At 36.9% G+C, this 26971-nt stretch overlaps 1 protein-coding gene, 1 long non-coding RNA gene and 1 other non-coding gene across 3 annotated transcripts; 1 reads left to right on the forward strand and 2 right to left on the reverse strand.

Annotated features, from left to right (window-relative positions):
- Positions 1-12739: 12739 nt before the first annotated feature.
- Positions 12740-13813, reverse strand: LOC132313604 (uncharacterized). The gene is made up of 2 exons (XR_009483446.1): positions 13109-13813; positions 12740-12961 (listed from the first exon to the last, which is right to left on the reverse strand). It is a non-coding gene; the product is annotated as an uncharacterized LOC132313604 (long non-coding RNA).
- Positions 13814-18362: 4549 nt separating this feature from the next.
- On the forward strand, positions 18363-18434 carry TRNAC-GCA (transfer RNA cysteine (anticodon GCA)). The gene has a single exon. It is a non-coding gene; the product is annotated as a tRNA-Cys (tRNA).
- Positions 18435-19570: 1136 nt separating this feature from the next.
- On the reverse strand, positions 19571-26801 carry LOC132313605 (calcium-dependent protein kinase 32-like). The gene is made up of 8 exons (XM_059812441.1): positions 25724-26801; positions 24571-24694; positions 24324-24467; positions 23365-23517; positions 21290-21405; positions 20966-21133; positions 20392-20622; positions 19571-20066 (listed from the first exon to the last, which is right to left on the reverse strand). The coding sequence occupies exons 1-8, from the start codon at positions 26234-26236 to the stop codon at positions 19911-19913; spliced, it is 1605 nt and encodes a 534-aa protein (XP_059668424.1). The 5' UTR covers positions 26237-26801; the 3' UTR covers positions 19571-19910.
- Positions 26802-26971: the final 170 nt, after the last annotated feature.

Raw genomic sequence — 26971 nt, forward strand, 5'->3', positions numbered from 1 at the left:
CTAAACAAAATCTATGGGATATTCGCTGGCACATGTAATCAACCACTCTTTTATCGGCCTAATTATTATTAGGACCATTGAGCAAAACGACACAAATTTCATGGAATGAGTCTAATAATATATGGAGATTATTTTATAAAAAGTACTCTATATTATTTAAATGGTGATTAATATCCGTGCGCATTTATTCTAAAAAGTATAGTGGTATTAACAGTATTGATAGGGATTCAAGAGGTAAGTTTTAAAATCTCGCTTTTAAACAGTACTTCTAATTTTAATAATGCGGGTGTTGTGGGACCAATACACCTGTTCTAAAAAAAATTGTGTGTATTTATCCTATTTAATATTTATAAATTATTCTTTGAAAGTTATATATATTATAAAATTTTAAAAGGTATTTATGAAAAGATATTTTTATACTTATCAAATGAAACAAGTATTTTGGGGTTGATAGATTGTTTATACATAAACTATTTCACCAAAAGTATTTGATAATCCACATGTAGTCCTCTATGAAAAGGCTGAATAAAAATCACAACAGTGTTAAACAGATACTTAAAATGAATATTGAATCTAATAATTATCAAGTATCAACTCAAATTGATGATCGTTTGAGGACACCAAAATGACCCGGGCTTGGTATGATTCGTATTGCAAAGGACAGGTCGGGTATGGATAGACAGAAGGGAGCAAGTTCACGCTGGATAGGCCTAGATCCATAAAGTTATTGCAGAAGCCCATATTAAAATGAGAAAAGTTGAGTCTAGATAAAATGGAGCAGATAAGGCCCAGGACAGAGGAGGTTGTAACCGTCTATAAATAAGGGAAATCGAGAGGGAAAAGAAGTTAGAAAGATTGGGAGTGAAAATTTTCTCTCTCTGTAATTGGGGGAAATTCTTTGTACTTTCAATTGGCGCCGTCTGTGGGAAGAACAGGGAGGATTCATTGATGTTGTTCCAGATTGATTCGATTCAAAGCACTCTGCGAGGAAGACGCTTAATCTGCGAAAGCTAAATCAACATTGGCAATAATACGATTTGTCTCGATGAGTCCAGGCTCCGTTTGATTTCGCGAAGTTGGTGTCTGATCCAAGCAGATCAAATCTGTACTTGATCCGGCGAACTGCACAATTGCGATCTGTTGTGATTACTGAATCCGGCTAGTAGCGGACTGAATTCAGCAAGTGTGAGTTCGGATCTGGTGTGTGTGCGTTAGCGGAACTCCGATCTGGTCAAGAAATCTACAGTTGATAACTTTGCTCCGATCTGGAATGATGATCGGAGAGGCGAACTCAAATCCTTTAGAGAACAGTCAGCAGACGAAGCTCGATGAGCTGATGAACATGATCGACGCTTTGAGGAAAGAAAATGCAGAGCTACGAGCTGGACTGGAGCGTCGTGAGGCTCCTGCAATTCCGAGGCCACCTCCTGAGGGAGAAGGAGCTTTACCGTCCCAAGCTGATCGTCAAGGTGATCCAGAAGGTGTCAATCGTGTTGATTCACGTCGTGATGAAGTTATAATCGGTGATTTGCCTCTGAATGCCCATCGAGTAGAGGATCGAGAAGGATCTGTTCATCTGGAGCCACATCGCGAACGGATTATGAAGGAGGAAGCACGGCATATGAATATAGGGTTGCATCACCATGGCGAAGTGAGTTTGCGGAGGACAAGTCGTTCGATCCGCCTTACCAACCTTCATTAGCAACATTTGATTACCACAGTTCAGAAAGGAGGTTTGCTGATCGGGGGTTTCTGTCACGGTTTTCAAGGGAAAACGAAGCGTTGCGCTCATCAGCAAAAACGGTTGCATCTCCGTTCACTGATGAAATTTTGAACGCGCCGAATCCGAAGAAGTTCTCCATGCTAGTTTTTATTCTGTTTGACAGAACAACCGATCCGGTCGATCACATCTACCATATTCAGTTGAAAATGGCTCTGAATACTAACAATGATCCTTTGATGTGCAAATGCTTCCCTACGAGCTTGGCTGGACCAACTCTTAATTGGTTCAAGAATCTGGCTCAGGGCTCAATCACCAGTTTCCAGGACTTATGCGATAAGTTCATAAGCCAGTACTACGGGAATAAACGTCTGGCTAAGGATGTATCAAGCTTTTTCACAATGAAGCAGCATGACGATGAACGGCTCCAGGCTTTTCTCACCCGGTTCAACCTCGTTAAAAGTATGGTAATGGAATGTCATCCGTCCACAGCAGTCTAAGCATTTAAACTCGCAATGAATCAGGGGACGCCGTTCCACACCAGTTTGGTGGTTAATACAGCAAAGACCATGGACGAGCTGAACGAGAGAGCTGACGGTTTTGTTCGTCTTGAGGAGGAAGAGGCAGCTAATTCGAGGAAGACGTCAATTATTTTGACGGAAGAAAAGTCCAAAGTCAAGATCCGGCAAAAACAAGCTTAGCCGCAACGTCACACCTCATGGAAGGCTGAGAAAAGGCCCAGGGAGGAGGAATCAGTAACTCCACTCAGAGTCACCTTAGCAAGGCTATACCAAGAGAACAAAGATAAGTTTCGTCCTCTTTGCCAATCAGGCAACCTCTTGAACAGAGGGATCAAACTAAACATTGTCCTTTCCATAGTGATTTTGGACATCAGACTAACGAATGCAGGAACCTAAGGAGGCAGGTAGAGATGATAATCGCAAAGGGGGAATTTGCAAGCTATGTTCAAGGTCCGGCGCAAGAGCGAAACCTCCCACTAAGCAGATCAAGCGGAACCAGAGGCCGAACCCACACAACTCCCAGCCTGTTCGGATTATAAATGCAATTCATGGCCGCCCTGAACAAACGACAGAATCAGAAGAATTGCTCAGAACGCAGTTACGCCAGGCCCAGTTGAAAAGGAGGGTTGGTAGTGTGCATGATTTGCACCAGCAGAGCGCGTCCACACCGATAAAGTTTGATAGAACGGACTTGCTACGTGTTCAGATTCCTCATGAAGATCCATTAGTAGTCAGTCTAATGTTTGCAGAATGCCTTGTGCGAAGAGTTCTGATTGATCCAGGCAGTAGTGCGAATGTCATGCCCAAGGTGACGTTCGACCGACTTGAGATCGAACCCGAAAAACTCAAACCCACAGGAAATCCGTTGCTCGGATTTGATGGGAAGCGAATGGAACCAATTGGAATAGTGGAATTGACAGTACAAACTGCTGAGCGAGTTTTGACTGAAAGTTTTGTGGTCATGGAAATTCATCCATTCTACAACCTCTTGATGGGCAGAGGATGGATTCACCGGGTTTAGGGCGTTCCATCAACCTTGCATCAAGTGATGTGATGCTTAGGTCCAGATGGGACCAAGGCGATAGACATACATGGGGACCAGGTTGCAGCTAAAGAATGTTATTTAGTGATTTTGAAATTTGCTGGAAAAGGGAAAAATCCCATCCGTTCTGCCAGTCCAAAATAGCAATTACAGAAACCTCCTCCCAGCAAAGAGGGGGAGGAGGATCCACCAGTTCTGACCACAGAACCCCTTCATGAAGTGAAGATTGACCATGAGAAGCCGGACCGAACAACAAGAGTAGGAACCAGCCTTACTGAAGAGGAAAAACTAAAGTTGACTGATTTCTTGACTCGGAATGCAGATGTATTCGCATGAAGCCATTCAGATATGCTAGGGATAAATCCTTCTGTATCCTGCCATTCCCTCAATGTAGACCCGAATGCAAAGCCAGTAAAGCAGAAACAGAGAAAATTTGCTCCAGAACGAAATCAGATTATAGCTGAGGAGATTGATCGGCTGCTTGAAGCCGGATTCATCCGAGAAGTTCAGTACCCGGCCTGGCTCTCCAATGTTGTTGTAGTGCAGAAAAAGAATGGGAATTGGCGAGTGTGTATCGATTTCACTAATCTGAATAAAGCTTACCCAAAGGATAGTTTCCCATTGCCATGGATTGATCAAATGGTAGATTCCACCACATGATAGAACGATTAACCTTCCTGGATGCTTATTCCAGTTATAATCAAATTCCCATAGACCTAGTTGACGAAGAGAAAACTTTATTTGTTACTGAACGAGGGACTTATTGCTACAAAGTCATGCCATTCGGATTAAAAAACGCTGGAGCTACTTATCAGAGGTTAATCAGCAAGATTTTTAAGGGCCAAATGGGAAGCACTGTCGAGGCTTATATTGATGATATGGTGGTTAAGAGTAAGAAGAAGAGCGATCATTTAGCGCACCTGCAGGATGTGTTCGATGTGTTATGCCAGTATGAGATGAAGCTTAAGCCGGCCAAATGTTCATTCGGCGTAAGCTCCGGTCAATTTCTGAGACACGTGGTCAATCATAAAGGAATTAAGGCCAGCCCAGCGCAGGCAGAAGCCCTGATCAGAAATGCAGAGGCAAAGACAATTAAGGAGGTGCAAGCACTCACAGGTCGAATAGCTTCATTGAGCCGATTTATTTCTAAGCTTTCGGACCGCTGTAAACCTTTCTTTGATACAATTTGAGGGCACTGAAGGCAAAGCTGGGGGGATGAACAACGACAGGCGCTAACCAGCCTGAAAGAATACATGCGCAACCCTTCGGTTCTGTCTACTCCCGAGCCGAATGAGAAGCTCTTTCTGTATCTTGGGGTATCCAGTATAACGACTAGTGCCGTTCTGATCCGTTGCAAAGAAGGAAAGCAATTCCCGGTGTTTTATGTTAGCAAAACAATGTCTGAGCTGGAAAGAAGGTACTCAAGGGCCGAACGAATGATCTTGTCGCTGGTCAACGCAAAAAGGAAGCTTAGACATTATTTCGAATCTCATCCGATCGTCGTTTTAACAACTTTCCCTTTGAGAATGATCCTGCACAAACCGGACCTATCGGGGAGAATGACCAAGTGAGCCATTGAATTGAGTTCATTTGATATTGCGTACGAGCCCAGGACGGCAATTAAAGGTCAAGCGGTGGCGGATTTCCTACTTAAATGTGATGCAGAAGATTTGGTGGAGGATTATAATTGTTCCTTATGGAAGCTCTTCGTGGATGGCTCTTCGAATCAAATGGGGGAAGGGATTGGAATCCAATTGCGAACACCAGAAGGAACTACGCTGAGCCAGGCGATAAGACTTGAGTTCAACGCAACCAACAATGAGGTAGAATACGAGGCGTTAATAGCTGGCCTGAAGTTGGCTAAAGAACTGAAGATTAGGAATCTGATTGCTTATAGTGATTTACAATTAGTCATTCGGCAAGTCACTGGGGAATATGGGGCCGCATACCGAACTGCGGTTCTGCGTGAGGCGAAAGGTTTTGATCAGATCAAGTTCATCTAATTGCCGAGAGAGTATAACGAAGATGCTGACCGCTTAGCTTGTAGTGCATCCAGTTCTGTAAAGACTTTGGCTATGGTCATCCCGGTTGACGTGCTAGTCCAACCTTCCATTTTTGATGAGCTGCTTAATCCGAGAGCTCAACATGTTAATGTTATACCATATGAGCCAAGCTGGATTGATCCGATCATGGCTTTCATACGTAATAGTGCACTCCCCGAGCAGAAGGACGAGGCAAGAAAAATTAGGTCCAACGCGGCAAAGTATGCCATTGTGCGTGATCAGTTGTATAAACGCTCCTTCTCGGGTCCATATTTGAAGTGTGTTACCCCAACAGAAGCTAAACAGATTATGCGAACCATTCATGAGGGAGTATGCGGAAATCATTCAGGAGGAAGATCTTTAGCACATAAAGCAATGACACAAGGATACTTCTGGCCAAACATAACACGAGATGCAGAAGAATTCTCTAGAAGATGCGATAAATGCCAGAGGTTCGGGTCATTGATACATCAACCACCTGAAGACCTGCACGTAATGGCCACCCCATGGCCTTTCGTGCAGTGGGGGATGGATGTGGTTGGCCCTTTGCCGACTGCAAGATCACAGAATAAGTACGTTCTGCTAGCAACTGATTACTTCACCAAATGGGTAGAAGCAGAGCCGTACCCCAGTGTCACCCAAACTCAAGTAAGACGCTTCATCTGGAATAATATTATCTATCGTTTTGGCGTACCAAGGTCAATCGTGATGGACAATGGGACCAACCTCGATAACAAGCAAGTGAAAGAGCTGCTGGAAGAATATGGAATCAACCAGAAGTTAGTAGCAGTCAGTCATCCCCAGGCTAATGGTCAAGCCGAAATCACAAACAGGACAATATTTGCCTGCATTAAAAAAAAGTTAGAAAATGAAAAAGGAAAATGGTTAGATGAGCTTCCGAACGTCTTGTGGGCTTACAGAACAACCCCAAGACGGCCGACCAAAGAGAGCCCATTCGCTATGGCATACGGCACCGAGGCGGTGATACCAGTTAAGCACTTGGTTCCAACTGTAAGGAGCTTGGCGTGGGATCAAGAGCAGAATGATAGAATATTGAGGTTTAACCTCGATTTACTGGAGGAAAAAAGGGATACGGCTGCAACAAAGCTTGCCTCTTATCAACAGACGCTTATGAATAGCCATAACAAGAAGGTAAGGCACGGTGACTTCGCTCTTGGCAATCTGGTTCTGAAAAGGAAGGTGGGGATAGTCAAAAAGATGTTTACCCCATGGGAAGGTCCATACAGAATAGCAGAGGTCATAGGGAAGGGGGCATACGTCCTAGAAATTATGGCAGGAAGGATAGTCAATAAGCCATGGATGCTACATCCCCGAAAAGGTACTACCAATAAAAGTAAAGTTTAATTTCAAACAATATGCGCGCTTTAAATTGCATACTTGCAAGTGTACGAAATTTCCCAAGCTTTATAAGAAGTCTTTTCTTTGCTCAAGAATTAATTGACATCCTTCCCATTCAGCAAAGTTAGTGACAGCTGGCACTTTAAGCCGAACGCCAAACACTTGCTCAAAAACAAAAATAAAGCCAATTGGCAAGTGGCGTTCAAGCCGAGCGCCAGGCATTCAGCAAAGTTAGTGGCAGCTGGCACTTTAAGCCGAATGCCAAACACTTGCTCAAAAACAAAAATAAAGCCAAGTGGCAAGTGGCGTTCAAGCAGAACGCCAGGAATTCAGCAAAGTTAGTGGCAGCTGGCGCTTTAAGCCGAACACCAAACACTTGATCAAAAAACAAAAATAAAGCCAAGTGGCAAGTGGTGTTTAAGCCGAGCGCCAGGCATTCAGCAAAGTTAGTGGCAGTTGGCACTTTAAGCCGAACGCCAAACACTTGCTCAAAAACAAAAATAAAGCCAAGTGGCAAGTGGCGTTCAAGCCGAGTGCCAGGCATTCAGCAAAGTTAGTGGCAGCTGACACTTTAAGCCGAATGCCAAATACTTGCTCAAAAAACAAAAATAAAGCCAAGTGGCAATAGGTGTTCAAGCCGAGCGCCAGGCACTCAGCAAAGATAGTAGAAGCTGGCACTGCGAGTCGAACGCCGAACACTTGCTCAAAAAATAAAAATAAAGCCAAGTGGCAATAGGCGTTCAAGCAGAGCGCCAGGCACTCAGCAAAGATAGTGGAAGCTGGCACTGCGAACCGAACGCCAAACACTTGCTCAAAATAAAGTATAGCAGCTCAAAATAAAAAAAAAAAAAAGCCAGAACGGTGACAAAGCCGAACACCAAACACTTGTGAAAATACACAGCAAAGCTGAAAATGGAAAACTTGAAGGATGGAAGTCATGCTGAGCAAAAGCATTGTCATTCATTACAAAAAGGTCCTGAGGTACATAGCTCGATACATGAAGATTAAAAAAAAAAAAAACTGCTACAGGATGTCAGTTCTGATGATCTTCTCCAGGCTGTAACCTATCGTTCTCCCCACCATCATCCTCTGAACCATTGAGGTCTTCTCCATTCCCAGCTACCCTATCATCCTTAGAAGGGGAGTCAAGATGAATCACTCCCTCAGCAGGCATAGGTCTGTCAGCAACAACTGAGGAAGAGGGCACAATGGTAGAAAGGGGAAGAATATTCAGGGGATGAAAGGGTGGGACAATTCCTGAGGATGCAACCTCCATGCACTCGATGAAAATATTCTCAGCCAGGCGCAGGGTGGGTTTTGATAATTATTTGGGGGGTGGATATCTAGATAAGCATCTAATTCATCTGGACCAGCACAAGAGCTTAATTCCTCTTCAGGGGGAGAACGGTCAATAAAACCGTCTCTGTACCCTTCAGCATACCAGATGGCACTGGTTCTAGTGAAGCGAGCAAGGAGAGCTTTCATACCCCCTTCGACTTTGCCGATCATGTTCAGCAAGGAAGACCGTTCGTTTAAGAGCTTCTCCTGTGAGTTCGTATGAGACAACCGTTCAGCAATGAATGAGCGCTGAAGGTCTCCCTTCTCAGCTTTGAGAGAGTCCATTTCTGTCAGAGCAACACTCTTCTCAGTTTTCAAGACATCAACTTCATCCTGAAGAAAATCCCGTTCGGTCTTCAGGGTATCCCGTTCAGCTCTGAGGGAATCCCTCTCATTTGCCAGACTGTCATTCTCTGCCTTTAAGTCAGCAACCCCTTTCTCTGACTCGCTCAACTTAAACTCCAGCTCAGCAACTTTGGCCTCAAGGAGATTCTCTGCTTCAACAGACCTTTTAAGGCCCATAGAGAAGGATTTAAGCTTTTTGTTCAAAGTTTCAATGGTTTTTTGGAAAGTGAACATCCCGAATAGAATCTGATAACCACTAAAGAGTTATAGCAGAAAAGAAACGCATTTCAATAAAAAGAAAAGTCACCTCCATAGCAACAGCTGGGAACCGCTGGAACATCTCACCAAAGGATAGCTTGTTCTGAATCTCAAGGTCCTTGGGGGTCCAGAAACCCTTGTAGAAAACAAAGGAGGTGAGAGGATCCTTGTATATTGAGTCAGTGGGGCCAATGGTCGATCCATTTTTACGGCTGAGCAAAGGTCGCCATGGAAGAACGGATGGAGTCGGACCAGAGGTTCTGGCCGATTCGCCTTCTAGAAATGAAGAACCGGGTAAAGGGTAATGGTTCAGTAACCCTAAAGGAAGCCATCCTGATCCTCCGGGCTGGTGGGATATCGCTCTGGTCATGACCGCCCTCAGGCATTGGCCTTTTTCCTAAACTTTTTTCTGACAGACCAGCATTAGCTGGCCCTCCATTGTCTTGAGAATTTCCAGCATCCTGAGTGCTCTCTGAGGAATTATCAGACGAGATGTTGGAAGGCATAATGATGAGAGCAGCAGGACGGATCTCAGCATTATGGTCCACAATAGGGTTCTCAGCATGAGTGAGCTCAAAAGGCTCATCAGCAGAACGGTTAGTGACTTGAGTCACAGTTGGAATAATCACAACTTGCTCTGGGGCAGAGACAGCAAGGGAAGACGATGTGGAAGTAGGTGTAGATGATGATGTGATAGCAGGAACGTTAGAAGGGGTGGGAGCAGGACGCCTCCTCCTGCTGAAAGATGGGATCTGAATGTTCTCCATTGTGGACCCTAAAAGAGAGATGTCAGAGAGATTGTCAGATGTAAGCAAATCAGTAGCTAAAGGGACATTGTTCAGCACACTTTTTTGCAAGGTGTCTAGCCTAACCCTACAGACGCTATAAACCAGTTCATCATGGGGAATTTGAAGGCATCTACAAAGAAAAGTGCAAAAACGAGGAAGACAACTTTCACAGTGGCATTTAGTAGGATGTGTTTTCAGCTTTTTGCAGCCAGAGACAGAGCATGTTCCAAAGGAAGAAGGGATAGAGAAGGATTGGCCGAGCGGAGTCTGCCAATTCCCACTAACCACAATTAAATTTCGTCTCCAACCTTTTTCAAATGAGTTCTTATTAGTGCAGATCGACCGTTTGTCAATAGGGAAGAAATGATAGTACAAATCATTTTGCAAAATCTTATTAATCCGATAACAGAGGAGGAGGTCAATAAGGTCAAGATTGAGACCTCTGTCATGATTCAAGAACAGGAAGACTGTAATTACCCTAAGAAAATTGGGGTTAACTTGCAGGGGGCAAAGCCCCAATTTGTTGAAAACATAACAAAAGAATAGGTGTAGGGGGAACCTAATAACGTTCAAGTGAACGGCGGAGAATAAAACTTTCCCAGGAAGGAGACCCTCACCAGATCTCCCGTCTAAGTTTATTGGATAAACTCTGAGAGAAACATCGCGAAGAATGCAATTCTTGGATCGAATGACGTTCAGATTAGGGAAAGCCATAGAGAATGGGAGGAGTCCTAGGCAGTAAAGGTTTTTTTTTAAAGAAAGATTTAAAAAAAAAAAAACTGACCTTGAAAGTTTGTGATGAACGCAGCGACGGTACAGTAGCTAAAAATCGAAAAGGAGAAACTCGCAGGAGAAATTAAAAAATGATCGCCGGAATGTGCAGGAAGGCAGCGGAGAGTAGAAGCGAGATATAAGAAGAAGGGTGAAGGTTGAGAGACTGGAATTTTTAAAGAGGAAAAGTAAATGCGACATGGAACTCAAAAGGTCAAGGCAAAAAGTGACGCTTCAGATCTCGAAGCTTGGGTTTTTATGCCAGCCGTTTGATTCCTCGTGTCATTGCTCCGAGCCGTCAGACCAAGATCGTGTCTTTTCAATAATCTCACCCTCATTAATGAGGGGAGAGATTATTGGGGGTAGATGAGGACACCAAAATGACCCGGGCTTGGTATGATTCGTATTGCAAAGGACAGGTCGGGTATGGATAGACAGGAAGGAGCAAGTTCACGCTGGATGGGCCCAGATCCATAAAGTTATTGCAGAAGCCCATATTAAAATGAGAAAAGTTGAGTCCAGATAAAAGGGAGCAGATAAGACCCAGACCAGAGGAGGTTGTAACCGTTTATAAATAAGGGAAATCGAGAGGGAAAAGAAGTTAGAAATATTGGGAGTGAAAAATTTCTCTCTCTGTAATTGGGAGAAATTCTTTGTACTTTCATCGTTTTAAATATTTATAGAGTTTGAGCGTGGACAGCAAAGATTTAAAATAATATATTGCACTATTTGCTTAAATATGTAAAATTTCTTTCTCTTTTAACCCATGTATTTTCGTGACATAACGAGTTAAATGTACGCCAAAGTATAAAAAAATTATATCGCACAAATATATGATTAATAATGATATAGATAGTTTACATGACAACACATTATAGAACCTCTTCACAAGTTTGTAGAGTTGTATAGAACTCTTGAGAGTAACTTCGTATGGTATAAATATTCTTTCCGAAAATTTTAGATCCCTATTCTAAAAGTCTCCCGCAGTTGATCAACAAGATGTAATGTGTATAAAGATTAGTCATTCATTACAAGTATTTCTGGCCCTATAAATTGGTGAAAGTTCAATTGTCCTCAAGTTAAACATGTGAAGTGTTGTAAACATTGATTCTTTAGTACCACAATACAAATCTTTCTATTCACTCAAACGTTTTGGGCAGTTTTTCTTCTATTCTCTGTTTTGTTTCAAACTTTTTGCCCAGTTTTTCTTCTATTATATATCTTGTTTGTTTGCTAGTTCACCTTCCCTTCAACTAGCTAGTAAGCTTAACTAAACTAATTAGACTCTAACTAGCTAGCTAGCTTACAAAACTAATTTGGTATCTGACTTACACTTGCACCAAGTTTTTTTTTTTTTTTTTACCGTTTGGACTTCACGCGTTATGTACATACGTGTAGTTTTCATTTTCAGATCAATTGATTCTTCGAGTAAATAATGAGAAAGAAACAAAAAAAAAAAAATTAAAAAATAACACAACCTTCGAAGGGCCGAACACAATAAAAGTAAAAGCAGACTAAATAGAATGAATATTAGATTGTTTATTATTATTTTTTTTGCGTCAGCATGATCTATAATTATTGCCACGTTCCAGGACTCCAAGCGGTGGTATTGTTGCGTCCACAGACTTATCTCTTATTTTTTAATTACTCCATTTTTTTTTTTTTTTAATTGTCGATACTGTATTATTTTAATTAGTTTTCGAATGGGTGGAAGGACGTTTACAGCATTATTTTAACATTTTAGAGTTATTTGTTTTAACGTTTCAGAGTTATCTCCAAATACATTTTAACATTTCAAATTATTGCCAAACTTTATTTTAACATTTTAGAGTTATCTCCAAACGTTGTTTTAACATTTCATGAGTTATCTCCAAATGCATTTTAACATTTGCTATTTTATTTGAATCGATTTTCTTCTCCTGAATATATTATTTGAATCAATTATTTTAGCCAAAAATTATCCTTGATATTTCAATTGTATTAAAATTGGTTTTGATATTTTATTAAATTTTGATGAACCACATGCTATTACGATGTAATCTATAGTGAGTTGAATCCAACCCAGTAAACTTGCAACACATTTGCTCAATTTAATTATATTAATAGTACATTCTAGTTTGTATTTTGACGTGTCTTAATATTTATGCAACACCACTCGGAATTGTACTCTGACGGTTCTTTCAAACATTTTAAAATAGAAGGAGGCTTAAAGTTTTTCTAGGAGTAAAAGTTGGTCTATGAGTGTGTTTATTGCCGAAATAATAATTTTTTTTTTCCAACACATACACATCTTTTTGAGGTGTGCAAGGTGAATATATACCTCAATGATCCCGTGCATTTTATGAAATGGGTGGTATTTTCTATATTTATATTTGAAATAATTTTACTTACCTCTCTTGAGGTGAGGTTAGGCCTAATTATAGACATTATCTCTAACGTTTTAAAAATATCACTCACCTCCCTTCAACGTGGTCGGCGTTGGTTTCCAGTAGAAATTAATGTTAAATAACTAAAATACCCTCTAATATTATATTAATATAACATAATATCGAATCTTTATATGAAAGGACAATATTGTCCAAAAATAAAGTTATATTAATATACACAACTACATATACACACCACCGCCTCCCACCATGTATACATACACAAACAACTACCACAGGTGGTGGCACCGCGGCCATAACCACCACCATCATAATCATCACCACTGACGGACTCTTCCTCTCTAACGATCAACAGGACACTACCATCCACAAGTAAAGCCAACGGACAACCTAAAATAAGGAGACCGAGGAAGAATAAAACTTAGTGGATCCAAGAAATTTTGAGAGAGAAAGTGTTTCAACTGGGTCAAAATTGTGTATATACAATATATCTATATATAGATATATACGTGTGTAGATAGGGCAAAGCAGAGCTACCATCTCCGGCTTAAAGTTCATCAGTCCAAACATGAACATCCGTCGCCTCGACTTCGCCGACATGGACATGATCGTCGTAATATTCACCGGCGAAACTCCTGCTCGGATGTGAATTCGAATTCAGAAACTATAGCGAGCTTGACCGGTGAAGCGGTTCGAGTCGTAGATCAACTGAGAGCTGCGAGACTTGTGAAACGACGGTGATTTGACGACGGTGAAGTAGTCGCTTTTCTAGTACTCGTTCAGTTCGTCTCGGTCGTCCTCCCAGGGATAATGTTTCCGCATAAGACAATGTTGTTGTCGATTGGGCTGATTGCGGAGTTCAGATCGATGAAGAAATAGGTCTTGATCTATGGGGGGTTTTGGATTAGGATGCAGCCGTGGACGATGGAGCTGAGGAGAAGAATTGCTCTGTCGGCGGTGAGGGGTTTCCATAAATTCCGGCGGCGAGATGCTCCATTGATTCCGACGGTAAGATGCTTATATATATGATGGACCAGGTTATATACGTATATATATATATATAGAGAGACCAATATATATATTATGTACAGAGAGACGTGCGTGTAAATTGGTTTTTAGAGTGAGATGTCAGATGTGTATATTGTTTTGAGTGTATATGAGTAATTTTCAATTCAAAAGTAAGGGTGGAAATGTCTTTGTAATTATAATAAGGGCAAATGTGGTATTTCATGCTAAAAAATGGCTGACATCATCAAAAACCGTTATTGACCGGCGTTGACAGTCACCAGAAGGGGCAAAGTGTTACCGGGGAGCTAACTTTGAGGGAGGTTGATGTAATTATTAAAACGTTAGCGGCAGTACCTGTAATTAAGCCTAACCTCGAAGGAGGTAAGTGAAATTATCCCTTTATATTTTTGTTGTTGTCTAAGAGCATCTCCAATGCAAAATGTTATACTTTCATGTCAAATTTATATTTTAAGAGGAGATACAGTGTCAAATTGCTATGTTTTTGCAATTATGCTCCAATGGTGCATTTCATCCAAAATCCTATTTTTTGACACGACAACCATTCCATATTTTGAGAGCTCATTGAAATGCCTTATTTTCATTTTAGCAACTTTTTAGCAATTTCAATATATGAGAGGTCTTTTGAGAGCCCATTAGAGTGTCTTATTTTCATCCACTTGCTATATTTTAAGTTTAAGAGACCATTTGAGAGCTGCTATAATTGGCAATACTTTTAACAATCTCAAAATATGAGAGGTCTTTTGAGAGGACATTGAAATGCCTTATTTTCATTCACTTGTTATATTTTGAGTTTAAAAAACTATTAGAAATGCTCTAATATATCAATTGTCAATGAGTGTGTTTATTGAAATAATAATAATAATAAAAAAAAAGGGCTTTTCTAAACATACACCTCTTTTTGAGGTTGCAAGTGAATATACCTCCTCTGTGATCCCATGCATTTTATGAAATGTGTGATATTTCCTACATTTATATTTTCTTTGTTGTCTAAAATATCAATTGTCAAATTCAACTAAAATTTTTTATAGGGTTAAAATCACAAAATTTCCTCTGCTTTAAAAATTATCCCTAGTAGAATTAAAAAGTCCCTTGAATTAAAAAAATTTATCAAGTTGTTCCATATTTGTGACCCGTTAACTTAGTAGTAAAATGATAAAATTGAACTTATTATTTATTGTTAAATTAAACTGCTAAAAACTATTATTTTAAAATTATAAAAATACTAAAGGACCATTAAATAATGTTAAATTGCAAAATTATTTTAAATGAAAAAATTATTATTTAATTTTAAATGAAAAAATTATTATCAACATTTTAATTTAATATTAAAAAACAATGACAATTTTATCATTTCACTGCCAAATTAGCTCAACAGTGGTCGGTCACGGATTGAAACTTCTAAATTGTGTGAGTAAACTAGTGCTGATTGATATTGCGACCCAATACGAACAACCAGACTAGACACAAATTGTGGGGCTCACCATGTGCGGCATATGGTGGGCCCACAAGCGTCGTGTCCGTCCATCCTTAGATGAGATGGTTTTAGTACTATACACGTGCTTTCGAAACAGAACAGAATTAGGATATGGACTTCCATGCTCTCTGTTTACACGTCATGAATCAATTATTGGTGTGTCAAAATCACTGATGTAATTGACAAGATCATTACTGGCTTTGTACAATTTTTGTTGTCTTAAAATAAAGTATGCTTGTGCTCGTGAGATAATTAAACATTGTCGTAATTTATTTATTAGAATATCATGCTTAGATTGAGTGATGGTTTTGCTAAGCTTATTTCTTGTTGCACTGTAATTGGTTTTTTTTTTTTTTTTTTTTTGGGTAGCCCGATACAAAATATTGGCATGGTATATTAAATAGACGCAAAAGAAATAATATTAAATTTATTTACTCATTTAAAATTACTTTTGTTTTGAAGTTTTAAATACATGAAAAACAAGGTGACCTTTTTTTTTTTTTTTTTTTTTTTTTTTTTTTTTTGACTTGTGACCTTGTGAGGTATCAAATTTCTATCAATCCCAGTGAACAGAATATTGGGATTTTTTTTTATAAAAAAAAAAAAGAAAAGGAAAAATGCATCCATATTGCAAAAATTGTAGGTTGAGATAGATAGAATAAATAATTAACGTATTATCAGAGAGAAATTGACATAGATGAAAAATCATACTTGTATAACAAACATTAAAAGAAGAGAAATAATAATATATAAATAAATCATAAATGTTAATTGCTGAGAAATGCAGTAAAAAAGAAAAGAAAAAACAGAGTGATTGGGTGTGGTGTGATAGCCCAATTGATAGGGTGTTGATGGTTGTGGCCAAATGATTCAGGTTCTTGTTAAAAATAAAATAAAATAAAAAAAAGAAAAAAAAAAAGGTGTGTGATTGGGGGAGCTAATTGGTCAATTTTATTGCATTTTGGGTGGACCTGGTTGAATGTGAGTGACATCCCTTCATTGGAGTCCATGTGTATTATTGTTGTACCATTCCATAGATTAATGATGCATGTGAGTGTGAATCGTGGTGATGTTCCACTTATGGATCTTGTTCATGTTCACTTACAGACAAACGGAATTGTCGTAAGTGCAGCTAAAAATGGTAGTTCCATTTAACACGACGATGGCTCTTTCGCACATGCACACACAAGACTACTTCCTGTTAAAAATCTAAATATCCTACAACATTAGGACACGTCAGCTAGGTATGCGTAATATCCTCAGGGTCCGTTTGGTTAGGGTAAAGTTAGTAGAAAGAAAAAAAAACAAAAAAGAAAATTAATTTTTGGGAATTTGGTTACCTGAAAAGAGAAAATATTTGGGAAAGTAGGATTTTCGCATCGATAAATTTTTCCAAAATATTTTCCGGTATAAAACACAAGAAAATTTACTTTTTTGCACAAAACTATTATTTTATTTTCAAATTTCCAATTATGCCAAGTTGTTTCTCATTTTTTTTTTTTTTGTTATTAAATTCAGACTTAGAAAATATTTCAACAACTATTACATATTGGGACATTGATTATATCCAATAGGTCGTTACTTAAAATTTTTGGAAATAAATTAAGAGTTGAATGGTAGAATAAAAAATAATATAATTTTTAATTTTTATCAATATCTCAATAGAAATATGAGAAGAGATTAATTTGAGTCATTATATTATTGATATGACATAACAATTTCACATGAAAATCAATATAATATTTATTTTTAACTATCTATACAGCTTTGAACTAAATAGAGTTTTATATTGTGTCATTTTTGCAAAGAAAAATTTACATAGAAGTGGTTCATACTCGTAAAAAATATGAAAGGGGACTGATAAATTATGCATGAATCATAAAATTATTATGCATGCATTATAAAATATGTTACTTTTGAATGACAATTTTTATCCTAGAGTTACCATTTAATGTTTCTTTGAGGGGGCTTAAAAAAGATATATTTAATAATTCAATAAAATATAAGTATGTCATCATAAATGAACTATATTCTACGTATAAATATAAATAATTATTATTGAAAACACAAAATAAAAAAATCTGGCAACTAAAATGCAGTCCTCCTTAGTTTTTCTAATTTAAATATGAATATAAATAATAATAATAATTATTATTATTAATCCATTATTTTATGATAAAACATGAGTATGTTACAATTATATTCTACATATAAATATAAATAATTATTATTGAAAACAGAAAATAAAAGGAATCTGACAACTAAAATGCAGTCCACCTTAGTTTGTCTAATTTAAATATGAATATAAATAATAATTATTATTATTATTAATCCATTATTTTACTATTTAATTGCTAAAAATTAATATAAATAATTGGGTATAAAAATGATTCATCCAACACAAAATTAATTTATTTTTTAATATTTGAAATCATGAGGGTAGTTTTGGTAAGTAAATTATTTTCTTTTCTCTTTCATCCTATCCAAACTAATAAAATAATATTTTCCCACAACTTTCTTGAAATTTTTTCTTTTTAACCAAATGTATGCAGGAAACTTGATTTTTCTTTCTTTCAGTTCCCTTTCTTTCTCTTTCACTTTCCATCATAAATTTCCTCTAACCAAACGGACCCTTAATATTTAGTTTGGTGGGTCCACCAAATCAATAATGCGTAAGTTGACAGGTGGGTGCTGAAAAACATAGGAAGAGAGAAAGATGATGATGATGAATGAATTATTTTTGATGATTTAAAATTTTATCTTCTCAAATAGAGGAAGGAAGAGAAATAATGTTGTTACCATAATTTTAAATTATAATCTCTCTCTTCATAATTATTATTATAAATTGATTAATATCAAAAACCTAGCACAAGTCCAAATATTTTGATGAAAAAATTTGAACAAAGTTCAGATATATTATGTTGTGTGACGAAAAACATTGTAATATTCGATTAAAAGAATGTATTCATGGAAAATGTACGTGTCCATAAACGAATTATATGTGGATATTATCAAACCGTTTATATGGATTGTTGAGAGTGGATGGATGGATAAGTATTGATTTAACATCTCAAACAATCCATATGTGGATATTATCAAACCGTTTTGACTTGTATTTTGGATGTTAGCCCAATTTTTGTTAACATTATGATTATCAATCAATCTCAATTATTGGGCTTGGGCTGGTTAGAACTGAAATTCAGTCCAACTTAAGTTGGGTCACCAAAAGACTTTAGACATGTCTGTGGCTTGAAATAAATTTAATAAGTTTGGCATCAAGAAACAAATGGGTCCTTAGCTCAGTGGTAGAGCATTTGACTGCAGATCAAGAGGTCACCGGTTCGAACCCGGTAGGGCCCTAGTTAGTTTTTATATTTCTGTTTCCTAGTCCTCATTTTTCTGAACCCTGTAATGCCCTAGTTAATTTTTATTTTTCTCTTTCTTAGTCCTCATTTTTGTTCGGAATCGTTACCTGCTTCAATTTTTAAGCACACGCTTCCAAATCCATATGTTAGATTTAAACGCTCACAAAACCTAAATTTGACATGGGTTTTGCAATGGACTGTCCATCCTCTTTAAATAAAGGATTATGATTCTCTATCTCTCTACATTAATTATCTTTAGTTGAATTGTTATAGTTTTAATATGTATCATTTCACCTAAATCTAGGGTTAACAATGCTCCACATAATTTAGTGATAAAAAGGGCTTTGTTTTGAGAAAGAAAAATAGCTTTTGGTTTCCAACCACCCGCCTCTCTCTACCAGTATTCTTGATTTGAATTTTTTTCGTTTCATATCATGCAACTAGATTATCCGATTTTTTCACCTTTCATTGTCTTTCCTCTATTCTAATTCTTTTTTTATATTTAAACCTAAACTCTCCTCCTTCCGATTTCCTCCCACCGGACATAAAGCTAGGTTGTTCAATTTTTCTTTTTTTATTTCTTCATTATCTAAATCAATGAGATAATTGTGTTCTTTTAAATATATGATTTGTTGATTACAGCAAGTTGGTAAATGCATTTGATTCCGTTTGAGTACAAGTTTTTCAATCTAAACTGAAAATAAGGGTTTACACCCACCAATGATCACAACAAATTTGCAAACTTCACCACCAATTCTATACCAATCCATGAAGAACCTACTAGTTTTCAAGCATAAGAGACTACTTTTTTATTTTTTATTTGCTAATGTGTTACATTATGAGTCATAAATATCTGATAAAGGCCACATGTCAAAGTTTCTAAAATTCACTTAGGATAATGTAGAGAAAGTTTCTAAAATTCAGCTTAGAATAATGTAGAGAAGTTTAAACTTTGATGATCCTAGTCCATAAGTAAAACACACTGGTATTGTTGACTGTCCAAAGCATTTCTCATTTGGCATTGCTAATTAATGCTGCTAAAATATAGATTTTGAAGCGATTGGATGGTTTGGTGCTAGTTTTGAAGGCAACAACATGGAATATGCATTCCCATAGCTTTTGAATCAAATGTTCTCAAACTTGATGGAGATGCCTTATATACATTCCCATATATAAACAAAGTATGTTGACAAGAGTCGGTCAGCTTACAAAAGCCTCATCATGAATTTACTATAAAAAATATAGATATGCTTACATATATACACCCCCAAATAACCACCTCTCTCGACCATCACTAAACTTCTGCAACTCTATCCAAACAAATGAAACATACATAAAATTTAAAAGGACATATTTTACACCCAGGCCCTATTGAAGGAAAAAAAAATTTTGATGGCCAAAATAAAAGAAAACTTACATTTTTTTCTTTATTTAATTTTCACTTATCAACAAGCAATTTTCTTTCCTTGAGTTAGCTACTCTCGCTGTTTAACTGCAATGATCCATCCTTCATCAAATTCTGGCTGAGACTATTGTACCGTTCTCGTGAATATTGTCTTGAAGCCTTTCTCCAATCTGTGCCAGACTTCATCATTGCAGCAAACTCCTCATAACTAATACGTCCATCCTGCAAGCGTACGAAACAACTCAAGAAGGCTTCCAGGCACAAAGTGTATATAATTGCTAATTCAGAATGATTTCCAACTATCTGCTACACCATTCCCATTTTCCTTCCAATATTTTTAACAACAAAGTTGAGACTTTTAAACACACTCTTTGATATTGTATAATTACAAGGTCAATTCATATTCATAATCAACACACAGTCACACCCCACGTCTAGTGTCAATTAATTTATACTTAATTGAACCCAAAAAAATCTGAAGTTATTGAAGAACAGAAACAAAAATTATGAGAGAGAGAGAAAAAAAAAAAAAAAAGGTATAGCTGACCTTGTCTGTGTCCACATCTTGCATAATGGCGTTGATGACCTCATCGTTGTGGGTGTCAACTTCATCAGCTAAGGCACCCCTTAGCTCTTCGACCTCTATATACCCACTTTGATTTTGATCAAAGAATTCAAATGCTTTAAGAAGGTGATCATCACTACCCAACTTTCTTAGGTGAACAGAAATTGCTACAAACTCTCCACAGTCTAGATATCCATCGTTATTTACATCACCCTGTAAAAACAGCCTCTAATTATCTTCCAAACAAATATCTGGTAAAAAAAATAAAAAATTTGAAGTACTAAAGATCTTAGGTGTAATGTAGTTAATTTGGCAAGACTCCGTCATATTTATCTTCCCCTTGTTGCTGATATCCATTAATTGGAAATGTGTTCAATGTGAAAACAAACATAATATATACAAGGCAAACTGACCAAACATTATCTTAAACCATAGTATATATTGATCAGAGGGCATATATCCAAACCCAAATCAAGTTCGTTAAGATCATGTATTCAAACCTCTAAACGAGAACGAGGCTAAAAAAACGATGTATAAATTAGAGGATAGTACTCACAGCTTCCATAAGAATCTGAATATCTGCATCAGGGATATGATGGCCAAGCTTGTGCAACCCTACTCTTAGCTCATCAATATTTATCTTCCCCTTGTTGTCGGTATCCATCAATTGGAATCCCTCCTTTATGCCAGCCACTTCCTCCACCGACAAATGCTCAGCAATCACCTGTTGATTCAGAAACCAATTTAGTAACCTAGTATGCGTATAAAACTGTACATGACCAGATCCAACAAAGATCAACCAGCCTGACAAAATCTTCTCAAGCAGAAAAGCAAACAACATTAATGTATTTGTTTATTTAATAGAGCTTTGAGACAATACCTTTAGAGCTCTTTTCTTGAGCTTGTTCATTACTGAGAATTGCTTGAGCCTTGCTCTCACAGTTTCACCTAAAGAGACATTCGGAGCTGCCTTGGCATTTTGCAACCAAGGATGATCTGCAATTAATGAGTAGCAATCGTGGTTTAGATTTTTTTTCATATTTCCTTTCTAGGATTTTGATGGTAGTGAACATTTTTTTCTGAGTGAAAGAAATAGTACGATCTCTATTACACTGACATAGAGACTTGAAAATGTAATGGATCTAATAGTTATAGGAGTTTAAAAAGAAAAGTTGTATCTGTAAAGGATAACAATAAAAAACATTATATTGGAGGATATATAACTAATAAAATGAACACATGCACTCTCCATATTACACACACAAATTAAAATACAATTTTATTAACATGTGAATGAATCAATTCAAATAAACCCTAAGGAGATAAATTTATATATAGGTTTGAGACACTCATTTTTTCTTTTTCTTTTTTATTAAGTTTATAGGTTGATACTTTAATAAAGGAAATAGTTGTGGATTGTGGAAGGTATGTGAAATGGTGCATGGAAGACACGGACTTGGAGATATGAATGATACTGGGGAGGTTATCCTAAACTTTGCAATGAGCCAGTGGCATATAATCTTATGATAGAAAATACAATTTTTAAATAGAAATATGAAAAGACCAAATCAAATTGATTGTCTTTTTCTTTTTCTTTTTTTTTTTCGATAAGTATAATTGATTTGTCTTTCAACTAGAAGAGTTCATTGCAAAGATTTTAAGTATATTCCAGAAGAGATCTGGACATTACAATATAGTTTAAGGTTTTATATTTATATAGATCACAAACTTAAAAACTGGGTGGTGGAACTCTAAAGGAAAGAAAGTACAATTATTGAAAAATAAGATGCTAAAAGAAGTAACATTGAAATGAAACTAAAGCAACGTGAAATAGGAAATCCATCTTATGTATCAAAATAATATCAAAAGAATTCTAAGAATCCTTGCCCAAAAAAAAAGAGAAGAAATTCTAAGAAGATTAGAGGGAAAAAAGATCATAATTAAAGGGAACTTCGAGACAGATGACATTGCTCAACAAGAAATAAGTGAATAAAATTTGAAACAAGACTAAAAATGTAAAAATATTTCCAAAATAAAAATTTGTAAAAAATTGAAGTAAAAAAAGTAGTAAGAGATTCTTAAAAAAAAAAAAAAAAAAAAAAAAAAAAAGGTCATATATATAAATTCTGAACTTTAGTAAAGTTACAGAAGAGGTAAACATCATAATCTTATCTTTTGCCTTTAATTATAGAATAGAGAGGAACAGATAAAACATATTCCGAATGAGGTTTCATAATTTATGCTATTTACTGGTGATATTATTTTGATTGTGAAAATAACATGTGAATTTTGATTAGAGATCTAGTGAAAAGCTTTAGAACAACAAGGGTGTAATATAATTATAACCATAACTGAATACCTCAGAATGACATTTTAGCAAAAATAAGAACATAATCGGGAATGTAGTGAAGATTGAGAGTCTGAGATATTAAAAAGCGAACAGTTTCATTACCTAGACTCGATTAGTTATAAAGATTGGAGACAAATGAGATGATGTTACTTACAGAATTAAAGGACAGGTAGTGCTTTTAGCATATTATGCGATCAACGTGTACATCTTAAAGTTTAAAGATATATTCTAAAGAAAAGTCAATTAGAACATCTATACCATATAAGACAGAATGTTGAACAGTTAGTAAACAATAAAAATTTAGCATGACCAAAAGACTGATACTGAGACGGGTGTGTGGTAAGACAAGAAAGAACAAAATTAAAATGCATACATTTGTGAGAGTGGAAGTAGCACCAATTGGAGAGAGAATAAGAGAATCATTTGACTATGTGTAGCAAAGAACTGTGTGGAAAGGTATAACAACATGCTGTTTAATTGAAATCATATTAACAAAGCTGACCTCAAATACTTTGGACTTTGTTGCATTATGCTCACTCAATTTACTGTGCAACAAATAATTCATAATTACAAAATATTGCCATTTTAACAGAATTAAACATTACCGAGCACTTCCTGAGCAGTAGGCCGTTGCTTAGGGTCAGGGTTGAGCATCTTCTTTACAAGGTCTTTTGCATTTTCAGAAACTATGGGCCAAGGATCTTTCTTAAAGTCTACAACAGACCGAATGATTGCTCGGGCAACTCCTTGTTCAGTTTCTGCATAGTAATAAAATAGATATTGAGATAAGATGGAAACTCACAATAAAAAACATGGAAAATACATGACTCCAGTATTGCAAAGTCCTGAAAAGGAAAACCTCCAATTTACAATCATACCGATTTGTTTTAACTCATAATCAATGACACAGAATGGTTTAAACATGTAACCTTATTTTTTTTTACTAATAGGCTCATAATTATGCTATCACATAATTCTACTTCTCATCCAAACTTATTGAAGTAAATTTTAGAAATGTCCTAAATACTTGGCAGAGAATCCCCTTTAGTTTGTTTTTAAGGGAACAAAAAGAAACAAACAAATGTCATGGAAAATATATATTACCCTTCTCTAAATAAGTCTCTCAGAACAATCCTGCACCTTTTTGCCTCCCCAGCAAAAAATCCTGCATCTGTCCCTCACCCCAACCCAAAAAAATAACCTTTGCGCTGAGTGGTATTTCCTCGCATGACAGCTAGCTCTAAGCACAACGTATACCTTATAGTGTCATCCTGGAGCTTTTAGCAATGAACTCTCTCTCTCTCTCTCACACACACACACACACACATTTAAGTTACTGGTTATTCTTTCTCTATCCTCCCCATCTTACTTCTCCAAATGGACTGTTTTCCAACCATCCACAAAACCCAAAAATATATATGGAATGTTCTCATTAAACGCTACAAACTACAAGAGCATTTCTGTAATTATGACCCATAAATGTGCAGACATTAGCACATTCACTCTTATTTGCACCACAAAAACAATATTGCTAAGTTCCCGCATTTATTACACAGAAACTGACCTGCCCAAAATGGGGGGGCACCACAAAGTAAGATGTAGAGGATTACTCCAGCGCTCCAGATATCTATTTCTTGACCATAGTTTCGTTTTAGCACCTCAGGAGCCATGTAGTAAGGACTTCCTACAATCTCATTAAATCTCTCACCTGCAAAATTGTAAAAACCTCAGCCAATGTAAACGAAGGGATCACTATTGATGATGCCAGAAAAACAAATCATTCAAATACAATAGCTAGCAGAAGGCATTACCAGGCTTAAAGAACACCGACAACCCAAAATCAATTGCTTTCAAGGGTGCTGTTTCCTTCTTGTCTGCAAACAAAAAGTTCTCCGGCTTGAGATCCCGATGCATAACCCCATGCTTGTGACACATCTGCAACACAGCAGAGAACAGTAAATCTATACTCCGTAGCATGTTGAAAAGTTATTTTTTTCAGCAAAAAAGATGAAAATCGATGCCACTGAATTTGAGCACAGACAGTGCTTACCAGGACACAACCATCAAAGTGACCCAAAATTGCAGTTACCATGTTAAAGTTGGATAAGATTAAAAGATACACAACAATGGCACATACAACAGACTTCTCAACAATTTACCATGAAAGAAAGGGATCTGGAATATTGTAACAGAACCAAGGTATGCTATTTAAGAAACAAAAAGTATTGGCAGAAAAAAGTTTTACAAAGACAAAATGATAAAGGGAATCAGGATTTGCCTTCAACAGGACTTAAATTCCATCAACTCCAACCACAAAGCCACAAAAGCAAGCTAGTAAAATACAGCATCTATTACCCATAAAAGCTAAATATTGGCAGAAAAAAAATTTTATAAATAGAAAACCATAAAGGGAATAGGATTTGCCTTCAACAGGACTTGAATTCCCTCAACTCCAACAACCAAGCCACAAAAGCAAGCTAATAAAATATACCATCTATAAACCATAAAAGCTAACCATAAAACATTCAAAAGTCGATTGAATCAATACTGTTTCAACTCCGCAAGCAAAACAATTCCCAGAAAAACTAGCAATATAAGGTTCCATTTAGTATTCAATATCAACTATGTCGGATTTATTTGAAATCTATGTCGGATTCCAACTCTACAAGGATTGCAATACAACATGTCTTCTTAACTCTGATCTAATATCCACTTCATAAACAATCTTTATTTAAACTCAAATCCATTCACTAATCCAAATGGAAAAATTGTCCTTCGCTGCACAGTTATATAATTGTATACACATTATAGTTATGCTACTATTCATAGTATCAAGTGAAATTCTAGTACTCTACATAGTAAAAATCTAACAAATAGCCAATAAACTTAAAATTGGAAAAAGGAAAACTAAATGCAAATGGAAGCAATTATTTAACATCATAACAAAAGAAAGAGAATCTTCACCTCAATAACTTCAACAATTGTTTTAGTCACGGCAGCGGCTGCACGCTCTGTATAATGCCCCCTTGCAACAATCCGATCAAACAATTCACCACCCTCACACAGCTCCATCACCAAGTGGACCGCGTTTTCGTCCTCGTAAGTGTCCTTCAAGCTCACTATATTGGGATGCTTAGGCAAATGCTTCATGATCTCAACCTCCCTCCTCACATCCTCTACATCCACTTGAGTCCTTAGCTTCTTCTTTGATATTGACTTACAAGCAAACACTTCCCCTGAAGATTTATCAGTACACAAATACGTAACCCCGAATTCGCCACGACCGAGCTCACGACCCAGGACGTAGGTCTGCTCAATTTCATGACCAGTTGGGGTGGCCAATACATAGGACTTGGATTTACCATTCCCAGATGTATGGTTCGCACCATAGTCAATAGCAAATGGGTTAGTTTTGTGCTTTCCCTTTTGCTTGTTATCAGAATCAACAACAGATGGTGTCACACAACAATTTCCCATCAAATCAAATCTCCAATTCTCAACCTTTTCAATCAAATGGGTTTGTGAACAAAACCACAAAAAGAAGAGAGATATCACAAAGCCTCGATTCTTACGTATCTAAGCTTCAATTCTGCGGATTTCTCGATCTGAGGACGAAATGGATCTCCAAATTTGAGCAAAATATCAAACAAAATTTGATCCCGTTGATCCAAAACACAGAGAGAGAAAAGAAGAGAAAAAAAAAAAAAAAAAATTGGGTTTCTTTACAAAAATTGAAAAGCTTGATGACCAGCCTGGGAGACTCGGATTTCAGAAGCCGATTGAGGTTAAAATTATCGAGAAAAAAGAGAAACAAACCTATGCAAGGTACACGTGAGAGTTGAGAGGAAATTGGTTATAACCAGAATTGTTGGAGGATTGATAGGTGATTTAAAGAAACAATAGAAGGGATTGAAAAGGACAACGCGAAGAGAACAAGAATTTAGCGTGTGAACACCACCATTGACGAAAGATGAGAGAAGATCGAACCACTTTCATAGAGGCTTCCCTCCTACCCACCTTCTCTTTCTATTATTATTATTATTTTTTTTTTTTGGGGGGCAAATATCCATCTCTGTAATTTATTTGTATCTTTTTTGTTTCCCAAAATATCCAAAACCAAACTCAAAAAGTTCACAAGTATTTTAAATGGAATATAAGGGTAGGTAAAGTGCCCTTTATCTTTAAATAAAATTTTTATTATGCCATTTGGAC

The sequence above is a fragment of the Cornus florida genome, unplaced genomic scaffold, assembly GCF_030987335.1.
Source record: "Cornus florida cultivar Cherokee Brave unplaced genomic scaffold, ASM3098733v1 CherokeeBrave_3.0.0_Hap2_Chr06, whole genome shotgun sequence".
NCBI lineage: Eukaryota > Viridiplantae > Streptophyta > Magnoliopsida > Cornales > Cornaceae > Cornus > Cornus florida.

Bases quoted from the DNA above. Each gene is read 5' to 3' on its own strand.
- LOC132313605 (XM_059812441.1), bottom strand. From the start codon at position 26,236: ATGGGAAATTGTTGTGTGACACCATCTGTTGTTGATTCTGATAACAAG. The intron at 24,695-25,723 runs GTGAAGATTCTC...GCTGTGTTGCAG, and splicing joins CAATTGTTGAAGTTATTGAG to ATGTGTCACAAGCATGGGGT. The intron at 20,067-20,391 runs GTCAGCTATACC...GTACGCTTGCAG, and splicing joins AAGATGTGGACACAGACAAG to GATGGACGTATTAGTTATGA.